Source organism: Arabidopsis lyrata (genome assembly GCF_000004255.2).
Source record: "Arabidopsis lyrata subsp. lyrata unplaced genomic scaffold ARALYscaffold_1, whole genome shotgun sequence".
In the NCBI taxonomy this organism is placed as follows: Eukaryota; Viridiplantae; Streptophyta; class Magnoliopsida; order Brassicales; family Brassicaceae; genus Arabidopsis; species Arabidopsis lyrata.
Window position 1 is genome coordinate 15235395 of NW_003302555.1, and position 21313 is coordinate 15256707.

At 38.9% G+C, this 21313-nt stretch overlaps 6 protein-coding genes across 7 annotated transcripts; 3 read left to right on the plus strand and 3 right to left on the minus strand.

Moving 5' to 3' along the window:
* Nucleotides 1-158: 158 nt before the first annotated feature.
* On the minus strand, nucleotides 159-3544 carry LOC9329810 (subtilisin-like protease SBT3.2). Its single transcript, XM_021013350.1, has 9 exons — nucleotides 3342-3544; nucleotides 3146-3237; nucleotides 2944-3041; nucleotides 2703-2858; nucleotides 1932-2617; nucleotides 1767-1855; nucleotides 1435-1680; nucleotides 1237-1351; nucleotides 159-994 (listed from the first exon to the last, which is right to left on the minus strand). Exons 1-9 carry the CDS (start codon nucleotides 3408-3410, stop codon nucleotides 230-232), a joined length of 2316 nt encoding a protein of 771 aa, XP_020869009.1. The 5' UTR covers nucleotides 3411-3544; the 3' UTR covers nucleotides 159-229.
* A 2300-nt stretch (nucleotides 3545-5844) lies between these two features.
* Nucleotides 5845-7697, plus strand: LOC9329811 (50S ribosomal protein L11, chloroplastic). The gene is made up of 4 exons (XM_021013352.1): nucleotides 5845-6222; nucleotides 6314-6486; nucleotides 6711-6774; nucleotides 7223-7697. Exons 1-4 carry the CDS (start codon nucleotides 6003-6005, stop codon nucleotides 7432-7434), a joined length of 669 nt encoding a protein of 222 aa, XP_020869011.1. The 5' UTR covers nucleotides 5845-6002; the 3' UTR covers nucleotides 7435-7697.
* A 3807-nt stretch (nucleotides 7698-11504) lies between these two features.
* LOC110224991 lies at nucleotides 11505-14024 on the minus strand. Its single transcript, XM_021013351.1, has 2 exons — nucleotides 12722-14024; nucleotides 11505-12431 (listed from the first exon to the last, which is right to left on the minus strand). Exons 1-2 carry the CDS (start codon nucleotides 13584-13586, stop codon nucleotides 12397-12399), a joined length of 900 nt encoding a protein of 299 aa, XP_020869010.1. The 5' UTR covers nucleotides 13587-14024; the 3' UTR covers nucleotides 11505-12396.
* Nucleotides 14025-14458: 434 nt separating this feature from the next.
* On the plus strand, nucleotides 14459-18287 carry LOC9327087 (putative F-box protein At1g33020). Its single transcript, XM_021010954.1, is given in 4 exon segments — nucleotides 14459-15980; nucleotides 16065-16071; nucleotides 18048-18124; nucleotides 18127-18287. Coding segments are annotated over 4 exon segments (1623 nt in total). The 5' UTR covers nucleotides 14459-14537; the 3' UTR covers nucleotides 18223-18287.
* Nucleotides 18176-19787, minus strand: LOC9327088 (flavone 3'-O-methyltransferase 1). 2 transcript variants are annotated; one of them, XM_002893704.2, is made up of 4 exons: nucleotides 19255-19787; nucleotides 18842-19155; nucleotides 18697-18761; nucleotides 18176-18599 (listed from the first exon to the last, which is right to left on the minus strand). In XM_002893704.2, exons 1-4 carry the CDS (start codon nucleotides 19629-19631, stop codon nucleotides 18297-18299), a joined length of 1059 nt encoding a protein of 352 aa, XP_002893750.1. In that variant the 5' UTR covers nucleotides 19632-19787; the 3' UTR covers nucleotides 18176-18296. The 2 variants fall into 2 exon arrangements, with proteins under 2 accessions (XP_002893750.1, XP_020866611.1); XM_021010952.1 differs by having other exon boundaries at nucleotides 18466-18631.
* Nucleotides 19788-19841: 54 nt separating this feature from the next.
* On the plus strand, nucleotides 19842-21300 carry LOC9329812 (nascent polypeptide-associated complex subunit alpha-like protein 5). The gene is made up of 4 exons (XM_021010953.1): nucleotides 19842-20051; nucleotides 20135-20213; nucleotides 20600-20730; nucleotides 20815-21300. The coding sequence occupies exons 1-4, from the start codon at nucleotides 19983-19985 to the stop codon at nucleotides 21163-21165; spliced, it is 630 nt and encodes a 209-aa protein (XP_020866612.1). The 5' UTR covers nucleotides 19842-19982; the 3' UTR covers nucleotides 21166-21300.
* The last annotated feature ends 13 nt before the right edge of the window (nucleotides 21301-21313 follow it).

Here is a 21313-nt window from a genome sequence, read left to right on the forward strand (position 1 = left end):
TTTATAGACTAAAAAATTCATTGGAGGATATTATTACTTTGTTCTCTTATCACCTTTTTTATCAGTGCCATATTAATTGCCCTATATTTTTTTTTCTTCTTCCCCAAGAAACTTACTCATAAGTTTTTTTAGTAGATGGGATGAATATTCAATACCAATGTTATATGTATTATTAATCAATAATCAACACAATTACAATCTAATCAAGAAATCAAAACAAATTAAAAAATCAATTCTCATCGTAATAACGCTGTAAGATTTGAGTTCTGACAGACACAGGAATGACCACATTATGAACAGAGTCAGTCCAAGTCAAGCTTCCAAAGTAGTAGCCAGTGTTCACTCTGTGGTTCGTTATCACACGGACCTTGAACGAGAGCTTCCTGGTCTTAGCGTTGAACACTAATGTCCTCGGTGTCACGGTCACGTTAACACCCATCGGAGCCTCAATCACAGCCTTGTAAACTGACCCTACTGGTCCAACGTTGGTAACGGTTCTAGTGATAGTAACTTCTTTTGCAAGGTTTGGGATTGTGATTGAAGGCAAGTTAAGATCAAGAACAGAAGGCTTAGGGTTTGCACAAACCGTCTTCTTCCGGACGAGTCTAGTAATGGATGAATCTGTGTAACCAACGGAGCACAAGTAGAGAACATAATCGTTAACTCCCATATCGTAAACAAGACCGGGTTTTGCGGCTTTCTCTGAGTTCACAACGCCTCCTCCGTAGTCAAATGGATCAGCTAATTTACGGTTTGATCCGTCTGCGAAAATGGGTTCACCGGATGGATCCGTTCTCCAAGCTGTAGTAACAATGGCGGATCTAATGGCGGCAGGAGACCAATGAGGGTGCAAAGACTTAAGGAGTGCTACAATTCCTGCAACAACAGGAGTCGACATTGATGTTCCTGATTTCATAGCAAATCCTCTGTCATAGAATGTATCGTTTGGAGAAGTAGCTGCGAGTATGTTCACTCCAGGTGCTGCAATATCAGGCTGTATCAGAGAAAACAATCAGTCTCAGTTTAGTCAAAAGAAACTAGATGAAACTTCAGTAAAAAGCAACTACATTAAACTGATAAATCTCAAGACCACATTTATTGATGGTATACATTTTTAAAGCCTAAGATTTAACTTATAAAGCAAACACCTATGCTCAAAGAATCTAGTAAAATTAAGGGTTTAAAGTTTAAGACTTATCCAAAACAGAGAATTTAGTAGCTAAGCTTGGAATATACCTTGAGAATTGCAGGAGAGATCGAACTAGGTCCTCTCGATGAGAAAGTCGCGACCTTTGTAGCCACGGGAATTCCAACCAACGTTCTTGTAGGTTGAATCTTGGCGACTGGTGATCTACAAAACCAACCATTTGATACAGAATCAATGTCTAGGTAATGGTAACAAGTAGATGAAAATATGTAGGGACTGTAATATACCTAGAGGAACGTATGTAGAAGAGTATATCGGTTCCTAGTTCGTAATCTACAGCGAGACAGGGAAAACCGTCGCATGGATTAAGCTGATAGCCTGGATTTCTTGCAACTATAACGCCGTAGCCATCAAGGTTAAATACATCTGATGCAGCCTGGATCACGGTACCATAATCCGTCGATTTTGTGAAACACAAAACAATCTTTTCTTTTATTATACGAGCTGGATTCTTGGAAAGATCTTCACAAACTCTGCAAGATTTATAAAGATTTGATCTCATTAGGAAAAAATGATTGATATGTGAAACAAGAAAGAAGATTAGAGAGTGGAAAATTACCCGGAAAATGTCTCGTTGCTTGCTCCTGGACCTTCGGGGTAAACCAGCCCGGTGAAATCCATGTCTGGACCTTGATACAATGCTTGACCCTAAAATTTAAAGAAGTTGAAATGTTAAACAGAGAATCTGAAAGAAGTGATCTTTACTCTGTTTTCTTTAACTTACCACAATAGTAATATTGTTGCCTAGTGTAATAAGTGTTGGAAAAGACCGATCTTGAGTGGTTGCAGCAACGGTAATGATCCAAGGAGCCGTATTGGTAACGGTTTGAGAAGCAGGACCCGCGTTACCACCGGAACAGACGACGGGAATTCCCTTGGCAACCGCATGAAACGCTCCAACCGCCATAGCGTCCCGGGCATCCACTTCCGGAAACAGAGGAATTGGGAACGATGTCGAGATTGACAAAACGTCTACACCATCGTGAATCGCTTCGTCTATTGCTTTCAACATATCTGCAGCTGAACAAGTTGCTGTTCCTATAGATGCTAAGTGCCAACAAGCCTTATACATAGCAATGCGGGCCCTAGGGGCTCCACCTCTAGCGGTTCCTCTCCCGAGAGCTAAGTAGCTTGCGTCCGCGACAAACGAGCCAGCAGCGGTTGCAGCCACGTGTGTCCCGTGACCGTTGAAGTCTCTAGGAGATACATATTCTGGATTCTCCGTTGTGTTCCAGTTGCTTTCGTCAGCGCCGCCGATTAGGCCGCTTATAAAGTATTTGGCGCCAATCAGTTTTCTGTTACAAACGGTTGAGCCATTGAAACTCTGTTTTGACAAACAACTTCCTTTCCAACGTTTTGGTATTGGTCCAAGACCATTGTCACTGAATGATTCAGACTCTGGCCACATCCCTATTATAAATATAAAACCAAACAAGTTTAACAAATTTGAAACTTTCTACGTATTCGGTTTGAGAGGCAAGAACTCGGTTTATACCGGAGTCAACTACGCCAATGATGACTTTGTCTCCCATGTTAGTTTGGTTTAGAAGATTCTTTGGATGTCTTGAAGTATGTTTTAAGTAATCCCATGTCCTAGTTGTTTGCAATTCGTAGAATCTATCGCGTATGACATGAACAACTTCAGGTAACTCTGTTATAATCAGAAAACAAGAGTTGCATTTAGCCATGGCGAAAAATCAAACAAGAACCAATCAATCTTTGTGTACTATAAGTACCTGAGAGTTGAATCACTTGGGAATCTGTAAGTTTGGCTGCGAAAGCTGAGAAGCCATGACGATAACTATACACCATTGAATCATGTGCAGCTTCTTTGCTGTGATGTGATGTGACATGGAGCATGAGCAAAATGAGTTTAACTAGTTTTTGGATATGGTTTTGGTCAAAGTTGATAATATAAGTGTTTTAAGTAATTATTACCTTCCAAGGATTGACCAAAGCATCTGATGATGAGACTCGGTGACGGAGTCAGGATCATCGTGTTGCCTTTCACCGAGATACACTATATGAACCTATTAAATCATCAAACAAAGCATATACCAAGTTTAGCTTATTGCAAGAACTAAACTCATTGAGAAACTAATAAACCACCAAAAGGGAAAAAAAGATTGAGTACCTTAGTTTCAGCAGCAATGTTGAGAGCAAGCATTAGACATATAGCCATAAGAATCGGTGTTTTCGTCATTTTTAGAGAGATGAAAATGTAATGTAATTTACTAGAAGAGACTCATGTGGAAGAAGAAGGGTTTATATACATGAAGTTGAGTTTTTTTTAGGCTCACATTGTTTGAACTTTGAATTATTGAATCATTATGGATTGCTCTGATTTTAGCAACTTGTATGTATATAATATGAATATGAGCAAATTTTTCATTAAAAATGATTGTTAATTTATTTGAAAATGCATCCTTGTGGACCTTTTTTGTTTTTCTTTACGTGAGGAACCACATAAGAAAGTCCCTATAAATTTCCAATCTTAAGAGTCAAAACCAATCAATTGACCTTTTCTAGTTCTTTACACGGCGCATTACACGGAGAAATGAAGCCGCCTTGATTTTATCTTAATTTATAGAATATGATTGGTTCCATTTTGATATGCAATTGTTCCTAAAATAAATAATGTTTTTTGTTGGTCAAGCTAAAATAAAAAGACTACAACACGGGGTCTTTTCACTATGGATGATGTCTCTATGAATGTGATACTTGTTGTTCTTTTGTATAATTGCAATATGAATGTGATACTTGTTGTTCTTTTGTATAATTGCAATATGAATGTGATACTTGTTGTTCTTTTGTATAATTGCAATATGAATGTGATACTTCAAGTTCAATTCATACAAATGGAAACTTCTTGGTCCTCTATATATATATATATATATATATATATATATATATATATATATATATATATATATATATATATATTTTAACATATAACCAAAATACACCAAAAAAATAATAATACAATTATCCTTCTTTTTTGACTCTTCAGTAATCGTTTTGAAATCGTAATTATTGAAATAAAACTCCTCAGTACAAGAAGTATAAAACAGTGCTAGAATTATTCAGGAACTGTATTTTGAGGCAGTCTAGCCTAATAGAAGTGAGAAACACACAAAAAAAAAAAAACTAATCATGGAGATTCGAACGAGTAATGCACTTCTACATACATGGAAGAGTAACCGACCAAGCTATTGCAAATTCTCAAAAAATATTCGCAAAACAAAATATATAACCAACATATTGTAGGATATTTGGATTATTAATTTGTTGTACAATGATTCATTGAATAAAAATTTTTAGAATTATTCAAAAAAGTTCTCAAAAATAATTTATACCATAGAGATTATTTTTATCGAAACAAATTTATTAATGTTAGTGATGATATCATCGAAAACATTTTTTGATAAAAAAAAAATATATTAAGAACTTGCGGATCAATTGGTGGAGCGGGTTAGTAGAATTAACTTTAATTCGATAGAGAACAAATGAAATCAAATTGTTAATGTCCTTTGACACCTCCATCCAGGACAAGACATTGGTGGAACTTTACATAGGGAATATCTAGGAACTAATCTAACTCTCTCATATTATGAGGTGATAGCTAAATTTGAAGTTACAAGTTTGAAGTTGGATATGCAGGAAATCAGATTAGTGATCTCATCAAAAGGCTCTAAGAATTCACAAACATGCTTCAATCGGTGCCATTCTTCTTATGTAGGTTGAAAAGTATAGTGTTTCGCATCAATGACTTTAAGATTATTAAGAGGCAGCTTGATACTTGATACCTCTATCAAGCATATTGTATGTCGAATTCCACCTAGTTAACACATCCAAAATCAAAATCGCCGTCGTCTTTAGCTTCCACACATTTTGCAAACAATATCTCACGCTTTTCAGAAGCTTGAACATATTTGATACTCTCTCTAATCTTATGCAATGTAGGCCCTATGTCTTTCAGCTCGATCTGAACAATGATATTGAGAATATGTGCTGCGCATCTCACATGAAAATACTCTCCACCACATAACAAATCATTCCACAACATAAGCTTGTAACTAATCTAAGTCTCTCATATTCGACATACGCAAACGGGAGACCATGCTGAATGATACACTTAGCTACCATCTCACGGAAAACCATATGATCTATCTTCCTAGCTTGTAATATTGCCTCCGAATTTACCATCATTTTACCAATATCAACATTCCTAAGCTTAACCTTACATTTTTCCATATGACGATTGTAAGATTTTGTACCGTTTTTGTGTGGATTATACGCATGATCTGCCTTGCAGTGATTGCATTGCGCTCTCTCTTCACTTTTTCCCGTCTTACCAATCTTCATGATCACTGTAAAATGTTCCCAATAATCTGCATATTGCTTTCTCTTCTTCGGTTCTGGTGCTGATGTCTTTCCTTTGTCGATGTCGTTTTCGACATCATCATCATCAATATCAATCGATGGTCTTTTACGAGATTTAGATGTGTCACCTCCATCAAACTTACTACGGTCGTATTCAGCATTTGCAGCGTCAATGACTTTTTGAGTCTCCAAGTCTACTGATCTCACATATATCAGTAAGCCCATATATAGGCATCATTTGCATATCTCACAGTAAATGGGCATACTGGATCTGGAATCTTAGGCCTATATATTTAGGCCCATTAAGCCCATAAAGTGAGAGAACTCAAAAGTGGATAGGATTTTTCCCGGAGACGACAATCTGTGAACTCGCCTTGAGCTTTCACTTACCTTCTTCCTTCACATTGAATCAATGGCGTCTTCTTCTCTATCAACTCTTTGTAGCTCAACTTCATCTTCTGTGCATCCCAAATCTAAGCTCTCACATTCTCTTTCAGCTAAATTATCCTCCAAAGCAAATGTTTCCGTCCAATTTCTTGGAAAGAAACAGTCTCCACTTCTCTCTTCAACTCCGAGATTTCTCACTGTTATCGCCATGGCTCCACCTAAACCTGGAGGCAAAGCTAAAAAAGGTTCAATCTTTTCGCTACCCATTTCCTCAAAACCTAGAAATTCACTTAATTTGTGGGATTCATTTGCGTTATGTGTTTGGAATTTTTGTAGTTGTGGGAGTTATCAAACTGGCTTTAGAGGCGGGAAAAGCAACTCCGGCGCCACCGGTTGGTCCGGCGCTTGGTTCTAAGGGAGTCAACATTATGGCTTTTTGCAAGGATTATAATGCAAGAACTGCTGATAAAGCTGGTTATATCATTCCTGTTGAAATCACTGTCTTTGATGTGAGTTTATACTCTCCTAACTATAAATTTTGATTGTGGTTTGATTAAGCTAGAGAAGAGTAACACTTGTGGTGGTAATTTGTCATCAAAACTTGGTTTTGCAATGTGTTTATGTGTATTTGGTATCTATTTATAACTTGTGATAGAGGGGCTTTTGAATGGTGATGTGTTTCGAGTTATAGCTTTATGAGATTGTTTTATGGAGTTTGTTTGTGTGTTTGCAGGATAAGAGCTTCACGTTTATCCTCAAGACCCCGCCTGCTTCGGTTTTGTTGCTTAAGGCTGCAGGTATTCTTTTGTCGAACCCGGATGAGTACTTTAACGAATGAATGTGCATTTTGATAATAGGTTTGCCTCTATAGAAATGGTCATCATAAGGCACTTGCTTCAATCTTATCTTGCTTGAGTTTTGTTAGATCACATTACTTGATTTTTGTTAGAAATTCAAATTTGTAGCGTGGTAGAAGAACAAAATCATTCATACCTTATGTTTTGTGATGTTGTCTTCTCAACATAAATCAATTGTGCCATCTACACTCTTTACACTTTCTTCTCCATATAAATCATTTACTCAAAGATAGAATAATTGGCAAGAAAATCATATGTTTTGTGATGTAGTTTTCTGGATATAGATTCGATGACATAATGGTATGAGTTGTGGCACTGGCATCTACACTGTTATTTTCTTGTCTGTTCGTGGGAGTTTTGTGATGTTTGACATTTGTTGTGGAAATAGGTGTTGATAAGGGATCAAAAGATCCACAGCAAGATAAAGTTGGGGTGATAACAATAGACCAGCTGCGCACAATTGCAGCAGAGAAGCTGCCCGACCTGAACTGCACGACCATTGAATCCGCTATGAGAATCATTGCAGGAACTGCAGCGAACATGGGCATAGACATTGACCCTCCGATTCTTGAACCCAAAAAGAAAGCAGTTTTGTTGTAAAAGCCTGGTTGGTAGTTTCTATTCGCTAATGCCTTATTCGTTTCAAAGTGTAATTTCCAAAATGACGCTTAAGAGAGTTCGATGAATGATTATTTTGCGTAAATCAGTCTTGATGCAACATTTATGTGTAGTTTCTTTTATCTACACTTGAAACGCATGAATGGGTACAGTCTCAAGAATTGGTAAGGCATGTAACCATTGTGATTGTATAGGAAACAGAACAAAGAGAAAGGATTATTTAATGGCAATGACCTTGAAGTAAAGAGATCATTGTTTACCTCTCGTCTCTACGCAAACCATAGTTTCTTGTGGATTCGATTTTGATGAGCCGCATATGTAAGAGGTGAGACTGTTGGCTTTAATTCCACCAATAACTTCAGCTGCGCCATGAAGAGTAGACAGAAGATTATGGCGGTTGAGGGTTTCTTCGTAGAGGTTGATCGATCCTTAATGTCCTGTGGAATTTAAGTTTCCGAAACTGTTTATGAGGACATACAAGATCGTTCAGTGTCCAAGAAGAAGCCTGAGCCGCTATAATCATCGGTCTAATCTCTTTAGCAGATGATGTTATTTGTGGTATAAAACCAACAGTTTTATCACTCTCACATAGTCACATATGCATAATTATCAAACAATTATATCGTTTGCTACAAATAAAATTCTTAATCAAGGTTGGTTCATAGTGTCTTGAACTTTTGTCTTTGTAGGTAATATTGAAAGTTTATGTATTAAATTGTGAGATTACGTTTTGATTAATGTAAAATTACTACGATCGTTACATTGCAACTGTATAGTCGATTTCTTTAGTGAAAATTTCAGTCATTTGTTAAATAATTTTCAGTTGATTTTCTTAACCTCAAAAGAATATTCTCGGATTTATTTCCTTCTATAAACGGAAATGGAGCAACACTCTTTTAGAACGTAGTAATTATACATCAATGGAACAAAATGATCAGGCTTGTAATGAAGAAGCCATCTTTGTTGACGAAAGTCCTAAAAGGAAGGTATTTTCGAAATTTACACTTCTTCAAATCAAGAAACCTTATTACCCATGGAGAAGTACCTTTAGACATCTAAAGAGTTGGTCGATAAGGTTAAAATTACCAATCTTGGACCTTCCACGAATCCTTTCCTTTCGAACAATTTTTCACTTAAGATAATGCGTAGCGGGTTGTAGACCGCTTCTTGTTCGACCTACCCCGTCTACAAAAACACTTTTCCAATCGTATGTTTTCTTACTTGAAAATAGGAGAACTATCGGATGGACAACTTTTCTTGTCCCAAGGTCATTTGAACATTGTGATGTTGTATGATTCTGTCACTCCCCATTAGTCGAATTCATAATCAGAATTGCATTAATTCACAAAGACGATACTCTTTGTTGTTCACTTGCGACCACATAAAAAATCACGCATCCATAATAGATAGAAGATATATAGGAGCAAGCTTCTCTAAAATTAACTTTCAGATGAATTAGATATCTACGTAAAAAGCACTTGTTATATAATCAAACGACATAGATCAAATCATCCAAAATGGAAGCAATGGTCTATTGCTATTGTTAGTTGTTCCTTAACAAGATATCAAGAATGATGGCATCATGTTAAATAAGAAATTGATTTAAAATAGGGTTATTTACGGGTTTATATTTTTTGGTAGAAACAATGGTTGATCAGTAAAATGTTTTCGTAGCTGCAGTGACTGCTATAGGTGAAATTATTTTGTTAGAATGCTAGATGTATATGTCAAGAAGACCTAGTTTGGTATTAAAGGTTTCTTATCGATAATCATCTTAAGGCTTTGCCTTATATACACATGAGTTAACCTAATACAAAGTCTAATATTACAAACTATAACTTAAGAGTATGTTAATTACACATGAGTCCATATATTCCCCAATACCCCCCCCTCAAGTTGGAGTATGGAGGTCACAAATACCCAACTTGAGAATGAATGCGTCAAACTCTTTACGCCCAAGAGCCTTTGTGAAAATATCCGCAAGTTGCAACTCAGTCGGAACATGTTTAGGAACGACAACACCACGAACAATTTCATCACGTATGAAATGACAATCTCGTGCAACATGCTTCGTACGTTCATGAAACACCGGGTTGAGACTAAGGTAAATAGCCGATTGATTATCACAAAACAGCGGAATAGGAGCAGAACAATCTACGCCCAATGTAGTCAGTAGCTCACGCAACCACAATATTTCACTAACAGTATCGGCCATAGACCGATATTCAGCCTCCGCTGAAGATCTCGCAACGGTCTCCTGTTTTCTTGTTTTCCACGAAATCGGAGAACCACCAAGTTGTATAAACCAAGCCGTAAGAGAACGACGTGTCATGAGACAACTCGAATGGTCAGCATCACACCAAGCAACAAGAGAAAGATCAGAATCTGCGTGAAGAAGTATTCCTTGTCCAGGATTACTTTTCAAGTAGCGGACCACGCGAACCGCAGCCTCCCAATGTTCCACCTTTGGGGCATGCATAAATTGAGATAATGTATGGATAGCATAAGATATGTCAGGTCGCGTGACCCCAAGATAGATAAGTCGACCCACCAAGCGTCGATATCGAAGAGGATCCGTAATATAATCACCCGTAGCCAAAGCTAGTTGATGATTTTGTTCAATTGGATGGGTAGCCGGTCTAGCTCCAAGAAGCCCTGTCTCCGAGATTATATCAAGAGTATACTTGCGCTGGCATAAGTACATTCCCGAAGAGTTACGAGCCACCTCAATTCCCAAAAAATATTTCAACACGCCAAGATCCTTCATATGAAAGCAAGAGCTCAAATACTTTTTAAACTCTTCCATAATTTCCAATGAGCTGCCCGATATTATCAAATCATGCATCAACATAGACTAAAAGATGGAGACGCAAATCACCATTAGCTTCTGTCATAGTAAACAAAGAGTAGTCGGAGTAGGACTGCTCAAAACCATAGTCTTGTAGAGTTGTTGTGAGTTTTGCGAACCAACACCGAGGAGCTTGCTTGAGTCCATAGAGAGATTTATGTAATCGACATACTTGAGACTTGTCATCAGTCCGAAAACCCGGAGGAAATCGAATAAAGACTTGTTCTTCTAAATCTCCATGAAGGAAGGCATTATGGACATCCATCTGATGTACCTCCCAATCACGAGCAACAGAGACTTCAAGAAACGATCTCACTGTGACCATTTTGCATACCGGAGCGAAAGTTTCTTTATAATCAAGACCTTCGGTTTGATTGTTGCCAAGAACAACAAGTCTTGCTTTATATCTCTCCAACGTGCCATCCGCTTTGTATTTAAGAGTGAAAACCCATTTGCAACCAAGAGCCTTCTTTCCTTGAGGTAAACTCTCAACAGTCCATGTACCATTGTCTTCAAGAGCATCAATCTCACTGCGAACTGCATTTCGCCAATTTTCATCAAGAAAAGCTTCAGCATAAGTTTGAGGAATCACTCCAGCCGTAATGGCTGCAAGAAATGCTCTGTGATTTTCTGAAAATCTATCGCAGTCCACATAATTTTCAATTGGATACCAACTCTCATCCAAAAAATCACCATCAGACTCCAAGTGTGTTGTGTTTGTAACATAGTCTTGTAGTTTCACCGACGCAAACTTTTGTCTGCAACCCTTACCCATCGGAGCTTCCTCCTCGCCAAAATTTACTTCCGCAGCCGTATCCACCATCTCATCAGAAACAGAGGACGCCGAAGTTGATGATGAAGACGTTGGAGGAGAAGGTAAGTCTGGTGTGTTTGCGACAGAAACCGGAGAAGACGGTGAGGAATCCGGAACCGAAGACAAGATATCTAGAAGCGGTGGTGATTTAGACGGAGTAGACAAAGCAGACGGAGCAGTCGCAAGTGGTGTAATGGCAGCATCATCACTTGAAGAAGACAACAATGGTGAAGTCGAAGTCAGGCCAAATGGAGAATCAAATGCATCGAGAAAGTCATCTTCTTCACGTTCTCGATGTATGAATGGGGTAGTTGTCAACTTAGGCGTCGAAACATGAGTTCCTGTAGCATAAGTAAACTCTGTTTCCATAAAGATAACATCTCTAGAAACTGAAATGACACCAGTCTCAAGATTATATACCTTCCAACCCTTTTTCCCAAAGGGATAACCAATAAATACGGATTTATTGCTCCTAGAAGCGAATTTGTCACCGTCACGTCTTTGATTATGTACATAACAGAGGCAACCAAGAACCCGTAGATGATTCATCGGTGGAGTCCGATCATAAAGTATCTTAAATGGAGTTTTTCCATTAAGAACCGCTGATGGTGTGCGGTTGATCAAATATCCAGCAGTAAGAGCACAAAAGCTCCAAAAATTCACCGGGAGATTGGCTTGAAAACGTAAAGCACGTGCGACGTTAAGTATATGCCGATGCTTCCTCTCTACACGACCATTTTGTTGAGGCGTTCCAACACAAGAAGTCTCATGAATAATTCCTTTCTCCCGAAAGAAACTACCTAGACTGATAAATTCGGCACCATTATCACTTCGAATCGTCTTTATTTTTGCATCAAATTGACGTTCTATGAGTGATACGAAATCACGAAGTGTAGATGTCGTGTGTGACTTAGATGGCAACAAATAAATCCATACAGCTCGGGAATGGTCGTCAACAATAGTGAGAAAAAATCGAGAACCACAAATCGCAGTCGTCCGATAAGGACCCCATAAGTCGCAATGAATTAATTCAAAACCTGCAGATGTCTTATTAATACTCAAAGGAAAGGGATCTCTTGTCTGTTTTGCACGAATACAAACGTCACAAGACTTAAAATCAAAGCAACTACTACTAGTACTATCAGATAGCTTCAACATCTCCATGACTTTAGAGGAAGGATGACCCAAACGCCTATGCCACACATCATTAGGTAGCCCGTCCATGACTTGTGTATGCGCTGCAACTTCCACGCCCCTAAAAAAATAGAGTCCATTAAGCTGTTCACCTGCTCCAATCAGCATCTGTGTGATGCGGTCCTGAACAACACAAAGCCTATCAGTTAGCTGGAAGATACAACCTCTATCCCTAGTCAACTGAGATACGGATATAAGATGACATTGCAGGCTATCCACAAAAAACACTCTTGACAGCTGAAGATGAGAACCAAGATAAATTTTCCCATGTTTATTTGATTTAGTAAATCTCCCGTCAGGCAATTTAATAAAAACCGGAGCCATATCACATACGTCAACTAGAAATTCAATGCTTCCCGTCATGTGATTAGAAGCTCATGTATCAATAACCCATGATTCGATAAAATGCTTACCCGAAAGACATTCCGATGCTGCCGAGTTCCTTTCCTTGAACATCTTTTTCAAAGCTTTCCACTGTTGATCATTTAATCCCGTCACACCAACACGGTCAGCTTCCGTAATGACAGAGTTTGCAGCAAATGGAGGCGTCGATGTCACCACTTGGTTTACTTGAGCTGGTTCACTCCGTTTTGGTGCTGCTTGAGTCATTGTCGCCACTCGACGATCACCATTAGAGCTGCCCGAAGCTCCTTGTTGTGTATTAGGAGTCTTTGAACGAGGTCTGTCACCCCACCACCAGGGGTATCCAATCTTGCGAAAGCAATTCTCAGCAAAGTGTCCAGTCCTACCGCAACTTGTACACACCGCAGACGGATCACGAAGCACACTTTGTTGTTGAGGACGAGACAGAGTTTGTACCGCAAAGCTAGCCCCTTCATTACATTCTTCCAGAAGCCGACTTGACCTCTTTAATTCCTCATCTTGAGTAACCACTTGATACGCCTCATCAAGTGAAGGTAAGGGATCCCGAGAAAGCAAAGAGGACTTGACAGCCCCAAACAGAGTCTCGTCGAGACCCATTAAAAACTGGTGGAGTTTATCCTCTTCCCGTTCTTTTGCAATCTCCTCCACAGTTTTTGCTCGCTGGAAATCCGAGAGGCTTGTCCACAATTTTGTGAGCTTCCCATAGTATGCTTCCACGGCTACACCTTTCTGTTGACAATTAGCAAGCTCTGTTTTGAGTCTTTGAACTCTCTGTCCATTCTTCACCGAGAACCTCTTCTGAATGTGAGTCCATAAATCGTGAGCCACTTCATGGTGAGACAACGAGCTGCTCAGATCCGGCGCCACCGTGAGTTTGATCCAAGAAACAACCATGGCGTTATTCGCCCACCAATCTTCAAGATCATCAGAATCCTCGGACCTCCGCCGGTTTGATTATCGAACCATCCGCAAAGCCAAACTTCTTTCTTGCCCTTAACGCAAGCCGTATGTTCAACGCCCACTCATCATAATTTGACCCTCGCAATTGTGGCTGCGAGATAACTGAACCTGGATTATCTCCAGAGGAGAGATCGTACGGATCAATCCTTCTTCGTGTCAGTTCTGGCCGTGTAGGAGTGTTTTTAGTCACCGAAGAATCATCAGATCCATCTGTAGGTAATCCGCCAGTCATGTTTTAGAGTAATAGAGAGTATCTTGATACGAATTTATCGAAGATACTAAGGTCAAAGAGAGAAGTAGAATTGAAAAGAGAAGTAACAAAGGATCGTATGACCTAAAATTTTAGGTTAGGCTCTGATACCATGTCAAGAAGACCTAGTTTGGTATTAAAGGTTTCTTATCGATAATCATCTTAAGGCTTTGCCTTATATACACATGAGTTAACCTAATACAAAGTCTAATATTACAAACTATAACTTAAGAGTATGTTAATTACACATGAGTCCATATATTCCCCAATAGTATAAACTGTTTTATGTTTTCTATTTCAATCCGAAAGGAACACTCTCCAAAAATTAAATGATAATGAGTAGAGGAGAAAATTTGTAAAAATTAAATGGGAATCACTTACAAAAGACATGTGTTAATGTTTAGAAGAGAGAAGACTTCTCATAAATTTTGAATCAAATAAGATTGTTTTTTTTATAACTTTTTTCTTTATTTTTAATGGTAGTCCCTCTTATATTAGCTTTGACTATAAATAGGTTCAAATCCACTTTCCTCTCCATGCGAGGTTAATTAACATCATCTTAATTAGTTAGAACTTTCAAGAGATTCTCCATTTTACACCGTCTCTGCGATTTGTAATCAGCAGATACAACGATAATGAGTAGAGGAGAAAATTTAGACTCCATCCCGACTGATCTCATTCTCGAGATATTCTCGAGATTGTCCGCAAAGTCCATCGGGAGGTGTCGTTGCGTGTCGAAGCTATGGAAGTCCATGCTTGGCCGCCCAAATTTCACCGAGTTGTTCTTAACCAGGTCCTCAGATCATCCACGTCTCTTATTTGGGGTCAAAAGAGAGGGTGAGTGGCTCTTCTTCTCGTCGCCTCAGTGTCAAAATATTTTTGGGAAGTCATCTCTTTTAGTAACCGCCGATTTTCATATGAAGTTCTCTCAAGACCTAGGCAGAACCAATTGTAGCTATGTTTCTGGTTTGATCTATTTCCCTAGTATGCAGATGTGTGAATTCCGTGTGATATGTAACCCTATCACGGGAAAATATGCGATCTTACAACGGATAACGTACAAAGAGGTGAGAAGCTTCTTAGGGTTTGATCCGATTGACAAGCAATTCAAGGTATTGCGCATTAACCATAAATATTATAAGAATGGATACGTTCACCATATTCTGACATTAGGACCTGGAAAAATGAGGTGGAGGAAGATCCACTGTCCCTTAGCCCATGTGCCTTTTCGGGAAGAAATATGCGTCAATGGGGTTTTGTATTACTTAGCTCACCCAACTGATCATGGAGCGTATGTGATATGTTGCTTTGATGTTAGGTCTGAGAAATTCAAATTTATTGATACAAATTGCTTTTGTGGTTTGCCTGAATTGATAAGGTACAAGGGTAAATTAGGTGCGATTATTTGGAAGTATGATACCGTCAGTGGAAGGTGTACCGTTGAGTTGTGTATGTGGGTTCTAGAGGATGTCGAGAAACAGGAATGGTCCAAATATGTCCACCCTTTGCCGGAGAATTCCTACTACTATTCCGTTGCTGGAGTGACAGCTAAAGGTGATATTGTTTTTGTCAAGAAGTTAACATCTAAACCGTTTTATGTTTTCTACGTTAATCCCGAAAGAAAAACTTTCCAACGCGTTGAAATCCATGGTAACCATGAAGTGTTTGATAGTAAGAATCTAGTTTACGCCTTCGTAGACCATGTAGAGGATCTTAAGTTTGATGTTATGAAGAAAACTTATGCTGCGACTTATATAAGCCCACCAGAACAGAAGCCAAAACCCACATGCACAGAAACATCATCTAGAGAAGATCATCAAGGGTGGACATCAACATCGTCTAAAAAAGATCATCAAGTGAGGACCATTGCTTACCAGCAACAATTTCGTCCTACGTTTGAGAGCATTAACAAATTTAATGCTCTGTATCTTGATGATGATGATGAAATTACTGTTGCTCAACCGCAACAAGATCTTCGTACTCTTGGGGGCATTAGCAAATTTAAAGCTCAGCGTCTTTTAGATGATGATGAATTTACAGGTGTCAAAACCAGTAAGTGCGACACTTCTCCTTTACAGGTTTCGTGTAAGCTTTTATCACTATGTTGGTTTAGCATTTTGGTGTTTATGCATTTTATGCTGCAACATCTATAAGCAAACCAGAACAGAAGTGCAAACCCACGAGCACATCAACACCATCTAAAGAAGATCATTAAGTTAGAACCGTTGCTCACTTGCAACAAGGTCGTCCTACGTTTGATTTTTAGAATCTGCAGGTTTCAAAACCTTATTGCTTCCCTTGCTCCCCAAGTCAGCTAAAAGCCCTCTATTTGATACAAGTGTTGTATACTCTCTGTAAAACTCAAGTTATCAAAGAAGTTTTAAATTAAGTTTTTTTTTTAAGTCAGAGCCATGACTAAAGTTGTCTTCATTATATTTATTATATCATTGGGTCTAGTTATTTTGGATATGAGTATGACACTTCTCATTGACAGTTTGTTTTTTAGAGTTACCAGTTGCATATAAAGGCACATAATATGTTAGAAATCGACCATCCTTTAGAACCAAGAGCCTTGCACTTTCTGGTGTATCGAAATTTGACTCGTTTGCGTTCTTCACTGGTGCAAACTCTTTTTCCCTCAACACCTCCAACGAGCAACCGCCACCATCTTGGTTCTTGGTGAAGTACTTAGCAACAGAAGCTAAGCCATAGACCGCACATGGCACACCGTGGCCAGTGGGAACAGAGCAGGTGACTAAGGAGTTGCTCGCAAGAAATCGAAGAATCTGATTGACCAAGCTTGAATCATGATATTTTTGTGTTTGATTAGACAAGAGAGACGCGATCTAAGGAGCAGAGGAAGAGACAGATTCGGCCAATATGTCAGTAGAGACCAAGATCTATGGCTGTCTTAAGAACCATGAGAACAACAGAGGAGCTCGATAGGATTCTGCTTATAGCAGTTTCAAACTCAGGGCCAAATAACCTGAGGCCGGAAACGTAGGCTTTTTGTCGTCAGAAAACTAACATGATCAAATTTGTCATGCTATCAAAACAGAATCACACTGAACTCTAACTGGTTACGTTTATGCTCATCAAGAAGTAGCATCACCAAATTGTCATGTTATCAAAGAGAAACTGAGTTACGTTTTGCTCAAGAAATAGCATCATCAAACTGTGAGTTATATAATCGAAATGCCCTCCATATAAACAGATTTATACTTTGCTTCTTTCTCTCTCAACACACACCAAACTAGGTTCAGTTTCTCTGTTTTTCTTTCATCGCTATGGAGATCCAAACAGTTGAACGAGAGATTGAAATCCTCAGAGAAACTACTACAGAGACAGAGAGGATCAAGAAGACATGTGGAGAGATCCCTTGTGGATTTTATGGAGCTGAGTACACTGAGGATCTGTCAGTGTCCAAGAAGAAGCTATCTACTGTCATAATCCTATGCTTAATCTTTATGAGCATTGAGATAGTTGGCGGCATCAAATCGCATAGCCTTGCAGTTCTAACGGACGCGGCACATCAACTCTCAGATGTTGTTTGCTTTGACATCTCCTTATTTTCCCTATACGCTTCAAGGTGGGAAGCAACACCAAGAAGAAGCTTCGGATACTTCAGAATCGAGATTCTTGCGAATCTTGCTTCAATCTTGCTTACTTGGGCTCTTAATGTGTGGATTGTGAGTGAGGCAATCATAAGACTCTTCCACAAGAACAGAGAAATCAAAGGATCTCTAATGTTTTGAGCGGCATGTTTTGGAGTCATCATAGACTTAGTAATGTTATTCGTTCTTGGCCATGATCATCACGGACACTCTCATGATCATGATCACCATACCTAGGATGCAGGAACCGACGGAGGAGCGATGAATATTAATGTACAAGGAGAGTATCTTCATGTAATTGGAGATTTAATCCAGAGTTTTGGAGTGATGATAAGTGCTGGAATTTATCTGGTGGAAGCCAAAAATGGAGATCCTCGATATGATCTGTACACTCATGACTCATCTTCTTTGTACTGGCGGTGATAAGAACCTAGAGTACCACGCGAAAGTTACTTGACATCCTGATGGAGACTGCTCCTAGAGAGATCGATTGTAGTAGACTCTCCGCGGGTATATGCAACATAGATGAAGTAACGGCGGTCCATGAGCTTCATGTTTGGTCGATCACCGTCGACAAAGTTTCTTTAGCTTCACATGTTAGGATCAACCGTACCCCGAGGTAGACACAAACGCGGTTATTGACAAGGTGATTAAGTGTATTAAGAGAGAGCATAAAATCAATCATGTAACTATTCAAGTAGAATAGGAACAGAACCCTTAGATTCTGAGTCTGTAAAATGTGAATCTTGAAGAAGACGTTTTTATTCAAAATTATACATATCACTCGTTCTTGTGGAACTCTACAACTGAGAAACAGAGAGATGTGAATGGAACTTGGACATTAGAAAATCCGGAGAGGCGAGCTAAGATCTCGAATTCTTTCTTTGTTCTTTCTTTCCCTGATGGGTTCATATTCATCATGAACAACTCAAACTGAAACAAGCTTCTGTCTAAGAGAGTGTCTCCCGGGAACTCTGGAATAACCATATCGACTACAATCACCTTCCCATTTGACGGTAACGATTGATAACAGTTGGAAAGTATCTTCACGCAATGTTCATCGTCCCAGCTATGGAGCATCCACTGTTGTAAGTTGTAACAAAAACACAAGAAACCTAAATGTTAGCTTTTTAGGTATATGAGTCTGTTAAGACTTTGAGAAAGCTTTAAAAAAGTTAACCTTCATGAAAATGACTTCTCCTTTAGGAATGTTTATAAACATGTCTCCAGCAACATGCTCAATTCCTACAACCATAAAAAGTTATGACATTAAAGATCATTTACTATACAACAGAATCTATATATTCAAGAATTTGTATGTGTACCTGGAGAAGGTGGTGACGTGTTGATAACAGTTGGCAAATCAAAGTTAATAGCTTTGATGATGTGAGTATGCTTAGAGAGGATTCTACTGAGAAGAGAACCATCTCCACCACCAACATCAACCAACGACTTCACACCATTAAAACCATTGTAATTCTTCAGAAATTCTTCTATGAAAACTTCATTGAAACCTTTCATGGAGCTTTGGAACACTTCTCTGAATCTTGAGTCTCTTCCAACCAATTCGACCGCGCTAGAACCGTGTGTCTTGTTGAATGGAATTCCTCCTTCAAGAACAGAATCTTTGAGGTTGTACCTTTTTTTTGTTAAACACAACATCAGATTGCATTAACAACAAGTCAGATATCATAACGTTTTTAGACAAAAAGAGTGAGGATGTTGTTAATGAAGTTACCACATATCAATTACGACTTTGTCCTGAAACAAGTTCACCAACGGAGCCAACGAGCCACCTCCAGCTTGGTTCTTGGTGAAGTACTTGGCAACAGGAGCTAAGCCATAGACCGCACATGGCTCATCGTGGTTAGTGGAAACAGAGCAGGTGACTATGGAGTAACTCGCAAGAAACCGAAGAATCCGATTGACCAAGCTTGAATCATGATGTTTTCGTGTCTGAATAGACAAGAGAGATACGATCTGAGTGGCAGATGAAGGACCAGATTCGGCTAATATGTCGAAGAGACCAAGATCTATAGCTGTCTTGAGAACCATGGGAAGAACAGAACAGCTAGATAGGATCATTGCGTACAAAGATAGATTTTGTTCTTCCATTTTCCAGCTGAACCAAAGCAAAGCTTTTGAGAGTTGTAGTCAAAATTGGTGAATGCTTCGTTTCTTTAGACTATTAAAACAAGTCGTAATAGTTTCTGTTGTTGACCATTCTGATTCTGACATATAGAGACGTACATATATTCGCCAACTAAATAACAAATCAAAGTTTTTTGAGACTGCGGCCCAATGGGCTTTTAAATTGACAACAATTGGGTTTGGTTACAGTGAACCGCGGAGCAGAGGATCATTTATCTCCTTTATTTGTTTCATCTGTCACTCACTGTTAAGGAAGGTCTTTTGGTTCTCGCTGCGCTAAGAATAAGAAGAAGAAGAAGAAGAAGAAGAAGAAAGATGCCAGGAGCAATTGTGGAGGAAGAGAAATCTCAGATTGAATCCATCAAAGAGCAATTGAAACTCGAGGTTCGTTTTTTTCTTTTCCTCTCTTCGATTATTCCGATTTGTTGTTATCGTCGAGTTTGAGAATTGTTTTGTGGTGGAAACAGAAGGAAGATGATGTTGTTGTGGAGGACGTGAAAGACGGAGAGGAAGAAGACGACGACGAAGACGATGAGGACGTCGAAGGTTATGTACTCTTAATCATTTCCTTTTCCTTCCGGTTTAATTTATTTCGGTTAACCGGAATATATTCGTTTGATTTTGATTCATGATTTGATTTTGAGTGGTCTATGTATGTTTCTAAAATCGTTAGTATATATAGATATGATTTGTCTTTTAGGTTTATGAAAATGAGGTTTGTAGAAAATCAGAAAATTGTTGAAATTGAGGTTCTTAAAGCCCTAGGTTAAGCTTGAGATATAGCTCTTAAAATGTCAATTTGCTTCTCTATGGAAGAATTCGATAGCATTGCGCCGCGGTTATAATGATGTCGATTTTGCATATGTTTTGTACTTCTTTAAAGAGAAACCTTTGTTGATTTTGGGGTTTGTATCCATGTTTTGGTTGTGTAGGTGAAGGAGAAGGTGGAAATGAGAATTCAAAGCAAAGTAGAAGCGAGAAGAAAAGTCGAAAAGCTGTTCTAAAGCTTGGGATGAAACCTGTCTCAGATGTCAGCAGAGTGACAATCAAAAGAACCAAGAATGTAAAATCTTCTAACAATCAATAAACTCTTTATGTCGCAATTTTCTTGTGTAAGCAACAAAGGTTAATGTTGCATATATATCAGGTGTTATTTGTTATCTCGAAGCCAGATGTTTACAAGAGTCCCAATGCCGACACTTACGTCATTTTTGGAGAGGCTAAGATTGACGATTTGAGCTCTCAGCTACAAACTCAGGCTGCTCAGAGGTTCAAGATGCCTGACATGGCATCTATGCTACGTAATGATGCTTCTGTTGCTGCTATGGCTCCACTAGCAGAGGAAGAAGACGAAGAAGATGTTGATGACACTGGTGTTGAAGCCAGAGACATTGATCTTGTTATGACCCAAGCAGGTGTCTCTAAGGCCAAAGCCGTCAAAGCTCTAAAGGCCAGTGATGGAGATATCGTTTCAGCCATTATGGAACTCACTACATAGAGTTGAGTAGTAGTAGAGCTACCGCTACAACTGTCGTTTTGCTTTTGTTTCATTGTTTCTTGTCTCAGCTACTATTTTCTTGGAACATTTATTGATTGTGTCTACTTTGATCAAAGTATGTTTGATTTGGTGTCATTATAGGCAAGCT

Coding starts and splice junctions, on each gene's coding strand:
- LOC9329810 (XM_021013350.1), bottom strand. CDS start 3,410: ATGACGAAAACACCGATTCTTATGGCTATATGTCTAATGCTTGCTCTC. Junction 1,856..1,931: donor GCAACAATATTACTATTGTG/GTAAGTTAAAGA, acceptor TTTAAATTTTAG/GGTCAAGCATTGTATCAAGG. Junction 995..1,236: donor TCTCTCCTGCAATTCTCAAG/GTATATTCCAAG, acceptor TCTCTGATACAG/CCTGATATTGCAGCACCTGG.
- LOC9329811 (XM_021013352.1), top strand. CDS start 6,003: ATGGCGTCTTCTTCTCTATCAACTCTTTGTAGCTCAACTTCATCTTCT. Junction 6,223..6,313: donor TGGAGGCAAAGCTAAAAAAG/GTTCAATCTTTT, acceptor GAATTTTTGTAG/TTGTGGGAGTTATCAAACTG. Junction 6,775..7,222: donor TTTGTTGCTTAAGGCTGCAG/GTATTCTTTTGT, acceptor TTGTGGAAATAG/GTGTTGATAAGGGATCAAAA.
- LOC110224991 (XM_021013351.1), bottom strand. CDS start 13,586: ATGGTTGTTTCTTGGATCAAACTCACGGTGGCGCCGGATCTGAGCAGC. Junction 12,432..12,721: donor AGCATCGGAATGTCTTTCGG/GTAAGCATTTTA, acceptor TGTGTTGTTCAG/GACCGCATCACACAGATGCT.
- LOC9327088 (XM_002893704.2), bottom strand. CDS start 19,631: ATGGAAGAACAAAATCTATCTTTGTACGCAATGATCCTATCTAGCTGT. Junction 18,762..18,841: donor CACGTCACCACCTTCTCCAG/GTACACATACAA, acceptor TTATGGTTGTAG/GAATTGAGCATGTTGCTGGA. Junction 18,600..18,696: donor GAGAAGTCATTTTCATGAAG/GTTAACTTTTTT, acceptor AACTTACAACAG/TGGATGCTCCATAGCTGGGA.
- LOC9329812 (XM_021010953.1), top strand. CDS start 19,983: ATGCCAGGAGCAATTGTGGAGGAAGAGAAATCTCAGATTGAATCCATC. Junction 20,052..20,134: donor AAGAGCAATTGAAACTCGAG/GTTCGTTTTTTT, acceptor TGGTGGAAACAG/AAGGAAGATGATGTTGTTGT. Junction 20,214..20,599: donor AGACGATGAGGACGTCGAAG/GTTATGTACTCT, acceptor TTGGTTGTGTAG/GTGAAGGAGAAGGTGGAAAT.